We start from the raw sequence: 12500 nt of genomic DNA, 5'->3' as shown, positions 1-12500 counted from the left end.
TTTTTCATTCACATATTGTTGACAATAATGAGTGTGCTCTCCCGTCATCCATTCAGAGTGATTGACTGATTGACACCAGCTGAGTGATTGACTCATTACGACCAGCTGAGTGTGTGTATATAAGAGCGACCTTCACAAATAAAAATGTTGCTTCCTTGATACACGAATCCTGTCTCACAGCGTTTTATTCCTTCTCTCTATATACTGTATAGTCCAGGTTATGATGTCTAGCCAATACGCAATATCCGACATTCAACACATATTCATACTAAAATATGGTCTAAAGTATAAGTATGTTTTTATCTTTTTCTGCAGCTTTCTCCAGAACGTGATTTATAGCTCCAAATGCATTATATTGATGATGAAATACAGTTTGATAGCGATCTGTGCCAGATAATAAATTTCAACTGGAGGTACTTCTAGAAGTTACTACACGTCATCTGATGTTGACCGGATGGGCGAGGGGGCATTTATAATTCCGTGGGCAACGTTATACCATTCATCTAATGTGGGTCATATGTTCATCATAGCAGTTAGTAAAGAAGACGTTAGAGAATAACGCTGAATCTTACCGTGGCTTCCTCGCGCCGCTGGACGATGAGCGTGGAACTGAAATATTCCTATTATGGGATGTAGAAATATCCGATCCATTTCCAGGTTGTATAATAGTATATACGTCCAAATAACGTTGTTTATTGAGTTAGGGCGAGCGATCTATTATCCAGTGTTTCAAGATGGAGTCGCGGGAGCTATAGAGTGTGGCCGGACCACATTTGGATGAGTACTACTGGTTCAAAGGGTGACTTCCTGTTGGGCGATCTGCCGATCGGCCACCAGATGGCGCTCTTGAACCGCTAGAGGGTTGAGAGGAGGCCAGCACTGTGTCTCTGGGCTGCGGGGAAAAATATGATTTCGATCACAGATTTTTGAAATATTGATATTAAAGACGAGTTAGGGCGTCCTCTGCAACTTGAGCATGGCTAGGAAAGACGCCTAAACACGTTTTCGGCACTTAAAGTGTTAAGATAGAGAGAAATTAGATTTTTCAATTGCCTCTCTGCTGTTTAGTTCAGCACTGTGGGCAGCGCCAAGCAAGCCACAGCGCTGTTGTCCCAGCTGAAACGTATAAAAGGGAACCTGTGTTGAAAAACCATTGTGCCCCCCTGAGAACATTTTATGCCCCCCCACTAATTTGTTTCTGCAGCCTGGTCTGCCTGGAGCACAGGAAGAACATTATGTCAATTCTTAACATGGGTCGCATTCCCCTTTAACTTGTTCCTCCCCCTTTAGCTACAGTGTAATAATATGAATTTCACATAGTCTTACTGCAAAAGCGGCCAATTCGGAGCCTTTATAAGGCTGGTTACTAAGATCCTCCCCCACTAAACCAAGCCATTCGAATATACGCGGATCTGTGACGTGTACGAATTCTCATCTGCATACCTAACCCCTTCTGTGGTTGTAGCCACCGCCCACAATCAACAATTCGAGGAAGTTAGTGCAACATTGAAGTTATGACCAAAACGGAGCGAGTGGAAATAATGCGGAAGCGGTTTCCCTGTCAGACACTTGCACTTCCTCAAAAGAGAGAGAGTGAGAGGGAGAGAGAGAGAGAGGGAGAGACAGATAGAGAGAGGGAGACAGAGAGAGGCATACAGTGCGAGTCTCGGAGCGATCTCTCCTCTCTCTCTCCCTCTCTATCTCTCTCTCCCTCTCTATCTGTCTCTCCCCCTCTCTCTCTCTCTCTCCCTCTCTATCTCTCTCTCTCTCCCCCAAAGTTATCTGTCAGTGCAGGTGGGTCACTGTCACTCAAAGCGCATTGCGAGTATGGGCGGAGCCCAGCCAAAAACAGCTTAGAATCTGGCAGGGCAGAAAGTGGTGCACCAAAGTACTTGATTAAAAATACAAAACAATAGGGCGGTCAGGTGGCGTAGCGGAGATTGCATTCGTCACCAACACCGGGGACGCTGGATTCGCCTGTTCGAATCCAGCTCACAGCTCCGGGGTTGTCACCAGCTTGGCTGGCCGTTCACACTAATACAATTGGCAGTATTAGAGGGTGGGAAAGCTGGCGGGGTGGGTCCGGGTCGTTGTAAACAGCGACTCCTACAGTTCGGTCGGGGCGCCTGCTCAGCGTGGATAGGATCTAAGGGGGGTAGTGTGATCTTTCCACACGTTACACCCTCTCAGTGAGAGTCCGCGCTGCCAGGTGAAAAGAAGCGGTTGATTGGCTAGACGTGTGTCGGAGGAAGCACGTGATAGCCTCCACTCTCCCAGACCGACTGTGGGGGGTAGGTGCGCAGCGACCAGGAAGGGGATTGGGAATTGGCATAACGACTAACATTGGGATGGGAGAAAATCGGAGGAAAAAGGAGGGGGAAAAAGAGCAATAAAAAAAAATAAAAAAAAATACAAAACAATGAATTTTATTGAAAGAAACATTACAGATGTGTTCCATAGACTCACAGGAAGTGTAAAATTGCCCAAATAGTGAAAAAAATAGCAAAATAGTTCCCCTTTAAGAATGAGTCATTCACTTTTGGTTTTTAAGAAAATGGTTTGTATAGCTATTTTTGAAGATTACAAACGTGAACAATAATTTTTTAGTTTTTTTCTTCTAGAATACTGTTTTGGAGTCTTAAGAATATAGGACAGGCATGTATACGCATTATGCTTCAGCCTGTACCTTTTCAGTCACTGCCAAATCAAAGATTGTTGAATGATATGCATATGCATATTGTATTGTGTGTGATGACTGAATAAAACGACTACTACAGAACATCCTATAACAATAACACAGTCTCCTGATGATGTTATGCTAGCGCTGCGTCTCAGGAATGTTCCTGTGATTACGTTGTGCTTGTGTGGATCATTCCTCTACTTCCACGCTGAGGTACAACAGCTGAGTATTGGCTACATTTCACAGCTTGTCTGGTTTCCAGGATGAGAGGTTCTGGGTCATTTGGGAAAAGACTTTTGTCTGAACTTTCAAAAATTGAAGTAATTCTAGGACATTTAACGGAACAGTGATGCGTGACGAGGAGAAAAGGAATCAATTTGAATGTGTGTGTGTGTGTATATGTGTATGTGTGTGCATGTGTATGTCTGTTTGTGTATGTCTGTTTGTGTATGTGTGTGTGTGTGTGTGTGTGTGTGTGCGTGTGTGTTTGTGTGTGTGTGGTGTGTGTGTCTGTGTGTGTGTGTGTGTATATAGCCTATGTGTGTGTGTGTGTATGTATGTATGTATGTATGTATGTATGTATGTATGTATGTATGTATGTATGTATGTATGTATGTGTGTGTGTGTCTGTTTGTGTGTGTCTGTTTGTGTATGTCTGTGTGTGTGTCTGTGTGTATGTCTGTGTGTATGTCTGTTTGTGTATGTCTGTTTGTGTGTATGTGTGTGTGTGTGTGTGTGTGTGTGTGTGTGTGTGTGTGTGTGTGTGTGTGTGTGTGTGTGTGTGTGTGTGTATGTGCGTGCGTGTACGTATGTGTCTGTTTGTGTGTGTACTGTATGTGTGTGTCAGTCTGTGTGCATGTGTACTGTGTGTGTCTATGTGTGTGTGTATCAGTGTGTTTGTGTGTCCTCTGTGTGTGTTCTTCATGCCCAGACATCCCTTAGGGCCCGCGTCCACCAATCTCACAAAAACACTGGCTGTGCGCCGGCAGTGCTGGCATGAAGCGCATCTTGTAGATGACAGAAAGAAATCTACAGCCTTTTATCGTTTTTTCCTGACGCGGTTTTGCACATATTATAGCATATTTTAATAACTTTATTGTATATTAATTATGTATAAAGTTATTGCCTGACACCACAGTTCGCCCTTTGCTTTTTATTAGCTTTTTAGTAGTGTATTTGTGTAGTTATTATTAGTGTATTTGTGTTTTGTCGCGAATCTCAATGGCCCGTCTACTGTGGGAGACAGCCAAGACAGGCAGGCAGCTCCGGTGTCAGGTTACAAACATAGTGGTAGATATGAATGGCTGTGATTGGTTGTCTGAAAATGAGCTCAGCGCATCGCTCTGAAAGTTCAGAAAGTTTCAACTTTCGGCCGCACAAAAAAGCTGAAAAAAGAAGCCGACTGAAGCGCCAGATGATAAAAAAATAATTATAATAAATAAATCCGGCGCAATAGTTAGATAACATAGGTGAGGAACAACCAGGAGATCACTGCATCTCACACAAGTTGGAGAACTATCTCTCTCTCTCTCTCTCTCTCTCTCTCTCTCTCTCTCTCTCTCTCTCTCTCTCTCTTGCTCTCACACACACACACACACAAAGGGAGCAGCATGTGATTGGTGGAGGTGGGACCCTTACAAAAAACTGCTAATCATTGACACATGCTAGCCTGTAATAATCCCCCCCCAGAAAAATCTACTTTGCATTTGATATATTGCAAATATATGCCATCACACACACTGGAATTTAAAGGGTTAGAATTATAAAATTAATACGTGGTGTTATGATCAGGGCTGAAGATGAATAAAAGATTGTATTTTTTTTCAATTACAAAAAAAAATTAAATCCATAAAAATCTGTGTTGTTGCTAATCATACATTATGCTAGCCTGTTTTTTAACAATAATTTGTGATGCCATCACAAACACTGGCATTTAAAGGGTACAAATAAAAAAATTCCTGCACCAGAATGCAGGAAATTGTGAGGATTCGCCTGTTCCCTGAACTTTTCCCTGTCTACTCTCCCTCACCAGCCCCCACCCTTGCGATGATTTACTCTCCTCTACTCTTCACCAGCCCCCACCCTTGGACTACCTTCACGCAGCTGTCATAGTTTATGATTAGCGCCCCAGAGGGCTTTATATACCTGGACCTCCCTTCCAGTCCTGGTCGGGTCGTTCTGTATCTGTGTTCACTCTGTGTTCATGGAGTTCTGTACGTTACCATCCTGTACGTTACCATCACCTGCCGCGTCTCCGGCGTGAGACGACGTGCCAGCCATCACCACCTGTCACCGTTTGCCTGGAGTGGGACACCGTCTTCGCTCTCTAATTCTCTACGGGAGGTTTTCCAGTGTTCCCACTCCAGACGTCAAGCCGGCTCGCCATCGCTCCCGATTCCACGGGAGGAAGGCGTCTCTTCGTGATCCTCGATCCTGGGGTGAGGCTCGTCGTCGCTCCCTAGTATTCCACGGGAGGACGGCGTGTGCCCATCCCGTTCCCCTTGGACCCAGGCTCGTCGTCGCTCCCTAGTATTCCACGGGAGGATGGCTTGTTCCCATCCCGTTCCCCTGGGACCCCCTTTGTTCTGCGCTGCCCGTCTGCAGCATCCGAGGAGGATCTCCGTGCCCGGCCCCCGCTGTCGGGCCCCTGTCCCCGTGCCAGGCCTCCGCCGTCGGGCCCCTGTCCCCGTGCCAGGCCCCCGCCGTCGGGCCCCTGTCCCCGTGCCAGGCCTCCGCCGTCGGGCCCCTGTTCCCGTGCCAGGCCTCCGCCGTCGGGCCCCTGTCCCCGTGCCAGGCCTCCGCCGTCGGAACCCTGTCCTCATCCCTGTAAGCAGCTCTGGCCCTCGCCCTGTCCAAGGCCTTAACCCTGTTCTCTGTCCCTGTCTCCAGCCCGCCTCTCTGGGCCTCTGTCCCTGTCCCCCTCTCCAGTGCCCCTGGTCCTGGCCCTGACACTTAGCCCTGGTCCTTAGCCCTGGCCCTTAGCCTTAGTCCCTTAGCCTGTTCGCCTCTTAAAGGCACAGTGCCGCATTTTCCAGATTTCCTTGTCTCTAGTGTTTTTGTGTTCTCCCTTAAAGGGACTGTGCCGCTTTTTGTTCTATAATAAATATTTGCCCTGTTTTGGCTTACTCTCATACCTGTCTTGTGTTGTGCGATTGGGGTCGGTTACAAACCATAACAGAAATTAAGTCTTTGTAACAAAAAATTTCCTGGTGGGGGACCCCCTGCTTAAAAAGTGGCCTGACTGGGGCTATATTTTGCACTATATTTCCTGGCCTGAATGATTTCCCCAGTCCGGCCCTGGTTAAAAGCCTCCAATGCTTATTAGTGTGTGTGCGTTTGAACGTTTGCATGTTTCAACCATACATTTCCATAAAAAAAAATAGATATATATATATTATTATTTAAAAAAATATATCAAGATGTATCCATCAGTGGACCAATTGCATGCTTTTGCAGAGAACAAGAAGCCTTCAGTCGACTCCTTCAGACATTAAGCACCCCCCACAGCCCAAATGGAATGATACAAAAATATATATATATTAAATATATATATATTTTTTTATATGTATACTTTTTTCTTTTTTTTTAGTCGACCAATAGTCGACTAACGGCAAATTTTGGCCAATCATAGTCGACCATCCAAATCGTTAGTCGGGGACAGCCCTAGAACAAACAATCATCATAGTATTGCTGTGTTTGTATCAGGGTAGGTGGTTTGGTTTAGTAGTGATTTAGTTTAACTCCAAATCGTGCTGTTTTGTTTATTTTTCCTGTGGGTGACACACACTCTCTTTACATGTTTTAAGCGTGATCGGACTGCTTGCCTACTATCGCAGTGATGGTTTGGAGCTCCCTGCTGGTACTGCAGCGGAACTGCACCTCCATACCTGCGTGTCCTATTCACGCACCACAAATGTTTCCCATGACACTGACATGCTGTCCTGAAGAGGACTGGCGGGCGTAATTCACACATGAGGGTTGCACACACATGCACACACGCACGCACTCACACACACACACACACACACACACACACACGCGCACACACACACACACACACACACACACACACACACACACACACACACACACACACACACAGAGCCCTCTGTGCACGTGTGTGAACGCAGGCACAGATATGTGCTGCACCCACACACAAACACCCACACAAACATGTGCATGCACACACATCTACATACACACACAAAAACACCCCCACACATGCACACAGGGAGGGAGGGAGAGAGAGAGAGACAGAGAGAGAGAAAGGGGAGGGAGAAAAAGAGAGAGTGAGAGAGAGAGAGAGAAAGAGAGAGAGAGAGAGAGAGAGAGAGAGAGAGAGAGAGAGAGAGAGAGAGAGAGAGAGAGAGAGAGAGAGCGAGAGAGCGAGAGAGAAGCAGCAGCAAAGTGCATAATTTAAAATACTTCTCATCACATTTAAAGCCCTCAACAACCTTGCCCCTCCCTACCTGTCCGACCTCCTCCACCGTCACACGCCCACCCGTCGCCTTAGGTCTGCTGATGCCAACCTCCTAACACCTCCCACGACCAGGCTCCGGACCTGGGGCGACAGGGCCTTTGCTGCTGCTGCTGCCCCCCCCCCTCTGGAATGCCCTCCCCAGCCATATCCGTGATGCAAACACCCTGACATCTTTTAAATCAGCCCTCAAAACCCACCTTTTCAATCTTGCTTTTGACCTCTAATTCTGTCAGTTATATTTTATTTTGTCATGTATTATTTTTGTTCTGTTTTTAGTTTTGCCATAGTTTTGTCTCTCCTACCCATGTAAAGCGTCTTTGAGCGCCTGGAAAAGCGCTATATAAAATAGATGTATTATTATTATTATTATTATTATTATTATTATTATTATTATTATTATTATTATTATTATTATTATTATTATTATTATTATTATTATTATTATTATTATTATTATTATTATTATTATTATTATTATTATTATTATTATTATTATTATTATTATTATTATTATTATTATTATTATGTAATCTCTGACCAAGAGTCTGGACAAGAGAGGCAAGAACCTCTTAGCAATCACCCTGAACAAAACTTTACTTCATGGCATCTGGAGGAGAAAGAAATTCTCTTTTTTCCCCCTTTTTCTTTTCAGGGAACCGTTGGGAGAATTGCTTTTAAAGAGCCGAGGCCGGTTGGTCACGGCGTATTCCAGGTAATCGAGGTTGCCAATGTTTTCCGTCATCTCGGTGTAATTTCTCTATCGCGGAGCGACACGCCGGTCGATTCCGCGCCGCAGCCGTGATGGATCGTCTCGTTCCCCTGCTCGAGATTCCGGGAACGCGCCGAGTCGTTTGTTTCCAAAACAGATGGACGGCGAGCAAGAGGCACAAACACCTCCTCTCCATCCCTCTGCCTCACGGCAGGCTAATGCGTTCAGGAGAACAGACGGATTACAGCCGGGCTGCGGGCGGTCCACCCGCCTCAAAATAATATCACACTCGCAGACGTGTGCTAATTTAGTGTTCGTTATTATTCAAGGGGCCGACTCGCGCTGCCTTTGGTGGGACGTAGCGTCTGGGAGTCGTTAATACACCTACATGTGGACAGTGCTGTTGTTATTGCAATCAACATATCAGGACGGCTGTGGAAATTACATTAGCATATAGTGACGTGATTCATTCTACAGTCGCTCAGACGGCTGCAGAGAGCCCTACTTTGCAAACGTTTGTGGCAGACTCCGCCTCCTTTTGTTGTTACCGCCACTCCTGTTATGGCCCCCGGGAGTCGCGATTCCCACCAGCAAACTTCCAGACTCGCCTTTTGCCGCGATCACAGCCGGTGTACGTCGCGAAAATTAGAAGAAAAAGAACACGATTCTTTTATTGTCAATTTACACAAGGCAATTGAAATGAGCCTTTCCCTCCTAGTTACACACACACAGTCATCATATCCCTCCTAGTTACATACATACACACAGTCCTCATATCCCGCCTAGTTACACATACACACAGTCATCATACTGTATGCCTCCTAGTTACACACACTCCTCATATCCCTCCTACAGTAGTTACACACAGTCCTCATATCCCTCCTAGTTACACACACTCCTCATATCCCTCCTAGTTACACACAGTCCTCATTTCCCTCCTAGTTACACACAGTCCTCATTTCCCTCCTAGTTACACACAGTCCACAACTCATATGCATTTCATCAGAGAGGTCAGAGCACAGGGTCACCTGCAGCAGTCTTGGGCTTCAGTGCCTTGCTCAGGGGCACTTAGGCAGGATGGTGGGCACCGTAGATGTAATACCAGCCACCCTTCAGTCACCAGCTCACAGCTGGAATACACCCTTCTGTCAGGGCCGGGATCAAACCAGCGACCTTTCGGTTACTGGTCGACCTCTTCTACCTCTCGGCCATCCTGCCTCTCTAAAACGCGTGCGTCTATCTGCTGCCAACAGCTACCGGTCCAGACGACCGCTCCCCCTCCTCTCATCTCCCTCCCGCCGGCAGAATGAGGACAGACAACAGTCATGGACGATGCGGGTCCTGGCTTTTAGCAAGCTGCTGACAGGAAGGCCTTCCCCCCGGATGCTTGATTAGGAATCATCCAAGACGAGACCCTGCTTGTCCGCCTGGCGCCTGTGGTCGAGCCAGGTGTGTCGTAACCAAACTAAGCACTGGATGTCCATTTAGACGCACATTACCTCCCTTGTATTCATCAAATTAGAACTTAGAACTCTCTCTCTCTACCTTCCTCACTCTATCTGCCCTTATCTTTCTTTCTCGCATTGACTTATCTCCCTCTATATCTCCTGCTCAACCTACTCTCTCTCTCTCTCTCTCTCTCTTCTCTCTCTCTCTCTCTCTCACTCTCTCTCTCTCTCTCTCTCTCTCTCTCTCAAAGGCTTTTCCACCACAGAACGAGGCGTCCCATAGCCCCATAATGACCCAGTGATGTGATTACATCCTGGTACGCCGGGGGGTGTCTGTGTCTGTGCAGTAAATTGGGGTTTGCGTCACGCCTCTTATCTGTAACTGGTGTCTTTTGTGTCTCTCGCTGCTTTGTTGTCAGGAGGACTTTGATGTTGTTGTCACTTTCAGGTTCCTATACACCCCCCCCCCCCCCCCCGCGGTGTGACACGGGAAAATGAAGTCAGTAGCCGCAAAATTAAGTGTGTGCCAGACATGTGTATTTGTGTGTGTGTGTATGTGTCTGTGTGTGTATTTTATAAGGACCGGGTCTAACCAGTGCAAGATTAATTGAATGCCCTAATGGAAATAGGAATGAAGGAGTTTTTTTTTTAAATGTTTCGGTTTGCCCTCTGTATTCTGTAACGACTACCAGAGGGCAACAGCTCGAACTCACCATACAGTGGTGAGAGGGGTCACCCACTATCTTCCTATAGCTTTCTACCTAAGCACTTCGTTGTAGATGTAGCTTAGCTGTTTCTGCCTAAATTAGCTGCCAAATTCACTATCATCTGCAACTTATTCCTTCCTTTTATGTTCAGATTTAGGTACCACATGGCCATGTTAAAGGTTAAGATTCCCTCCACTAGGTTCTGATAAACCATTTCCATAATTGGCTTACTCACACAAAAGTTGTTGAGCTTACGTAAAAGGTGGAGGCATTGATTGCATGATTTAATATTTATTTATATGTAGTCAGTATTCTTATAGAAGTCAATGTATGATATCAATGTACGTGCCAAGATATTTAAAATTATAGCGATCTTAACTATAAATAAGTTGTGTGTGTGCGTGTTAGTGTGTGTGTGTTAGTGTGTGTGTGTGAGTGTGTGTGTGTGTGTGTGTGTGTGTGTGTGTGTGTGTGTGTGTGTGTGTGTGTGTGTGTGTGTGTGTGTGTGTGTGTGTGAGAGAGAATGTGTGTGTGTTAGTGTGTGTATGTGAGTGTGTGTGTGTGTGTTAGTGTGTGTGTGTATGTATGTGTGTGTATGTGACTATGTGTGTGTGTATGTGACTATGTGTATGTGTATGTGTGTATGTGTGTATGTGTGTGTGTGTGTGAGTATGTGTGTATGTGTGTTAGTGTGTGTGTGTGTGTGAGTATGTGTTAGTGTGTGTGTACGTGTGTGTGTGTATGTGTGTGTGTGTGTGTGTGTGAGTGTGTGTGTGTGTGTGTGTATATGTGTATATGTGTGTGTGTGTGTGAGTGTGTGTGTGTGTGTGTGTGTATATGTGTATATGTGTGTGTGTGTGTGTGTGTGTGTGTGAGTGTGTGTGTGTGTGTGTGTGTGTGTGTGTGTGTGTGTGTGTGTGTGTGTGTGTGTGTGTGTGTGTGTGTGTGTGTGTGTGTGTGTGTGTGTGTGTGTGTGTGTATGTGTGTGTGTGTGTGTGTGTGTGTGTATGTGTGTGTGTGTGTGTGTGTGTGTGTGTGTACAGGCTTCTCTCACCGGGACAGGGGACTCCTGTGCGGCGCCCAGACAGGCCTGCCCTCCGTGCCGCGGCTCTGGGCTGCTGCAGGTCCGCTTGCGGCTGCGGATCCTCTGCTGCAGTCTCTGCTGCACTGGGCCCAGGAGCCCCAGGACGACCAGCCCCGTTCACCGTGTGGCCGGAGATCCTGCCCAAACGAAGCACCTCGCCTGGGGGAGAGAGGGTCAGGAGAGAGGGGCGTCAGACTGGAGCTAGTGCCAATAGTGATTCTTATATATATATATATATATATATATATATATATATATATATATATATATATATATATATATATATATATATATATATATATATATATATATATATATATTATATATATATATATCTGTACGTATCCCTTACCTACTTATACACCAGTATAACTCTATATGATAGCATGTCCAATAATGCTGTATTAATTACACAGCAAATTATCGCGTTATGAAAATTAACTCAACATTTATTAAAAAAAATATATATATATATATTTATTTTTATAAATCTTTTTTTTTAATCTCATTCATTCCATCTATGGATCTCAGGAATGTATTCCCAGTGTCAGACATACTGTCTGTTACTAGGCTTGAGTAAATTGTAATGAACCAAATGAGAATATCAATTCAATTAAATTTTATATTTTTTTTTACTGTGAATAACAGCATGCTAAAATTTACCAGACCTGAAAAATCTAAGAAAATGAATAAATGGAAGATGATTAAACAGAAGGTTTTGTAGATAGCCTACAGTACTGAATTCTGCCATCCGGACACATGCAATTTGAAATATGATTATAGAATATAAAATAGCAGGCCTACAATGGTTATGCGATTAAAATGCGATTAATTAGATGAATTAATTACAAATCCTGTAATTATTAGATTACTTTTTTAATCGCCTGACAGCACTAATTATTATTGCACTTTACTGTTACATTTGCACTCTGGTTGGATGCCAAACTTATTTACGTTGTACTGTAGTTGTGCTGTATAATGACAATACATTTTAATTAGGGATGTCCGATATTATCGGCCTACCGATATTATCGGCCAATATTGGCATTAAAATGTGATATCGGGGCGGTCAGGTGGCGTAGCGGAGATTGTGCTCGTCACCAATGCAAGAGGCTGCGGTCTCGACTCCCGGAGAGTCAGCATTGCCTTGGCTCGGGCTGATCGCTATACTAACTTGTTTGGCTGAGTTAGGGGGAGGGGAGCCGTGGGTGGGTCCTGGGCGTTGTGGACAGCGACCCCTACAGTTCGGTCGGGGCGCCTGCTCAGCAAGGGTAGGATCTGGAGAGAGGTAGTGCGACCTTCCACACGTTACACTCCCCCGGTGAGAATCTGCGCGGCCAGGCTGGCGGAGGAAAGCATGTGACAGTCTCCGGCCTCTCGGACCAACAGTAG

General features: G+C 45.4%; 1 protein-coding gene across 1 annotated transcript in view; it reads right to left on the bottom strand.

The window, feature by feature from the left end:
- Positions 1-12500, bottom strand: part of sema5a (sema domain, seven thrombospondin repeats (type 1 and type 1-like), transmembrane domain (TM) and short cytoplasmic domain, (semaphorin) 5A) — a 378077-nt gene that overhangs the window by 28246 nt on the left and 337331 nt on the right. Inside the window, 4 exon segments of the mRNA XM_084325800.1 lie at positions 11079-11090; positions 11093-11167; positions 11170-11223; positions 11226-11267. Of these exon segments, the coding sequence (XP_084181926.1) occupies positions 11079-11090; positions 11093-11167; positions 11170-11223; positions 11226-11267 (183 nt within the window).

Source organism: Notolepis coatsorum, assembly GCF_963971535.1.
Source record: "Notolepis coatsorum genome assembly, chromosome: 12".
Taxonomy (NCBI): Eukaryota; Metazoa; Chordata; class Actinopteri; order Aulopiformes; family Paralepididae; genus Notolepis; species Notolepis coatsorum.
Note: the sequence above shows the minus strand (reverse complement) of the source record. Positions and strands in the feature narration are given on the sequence as shown.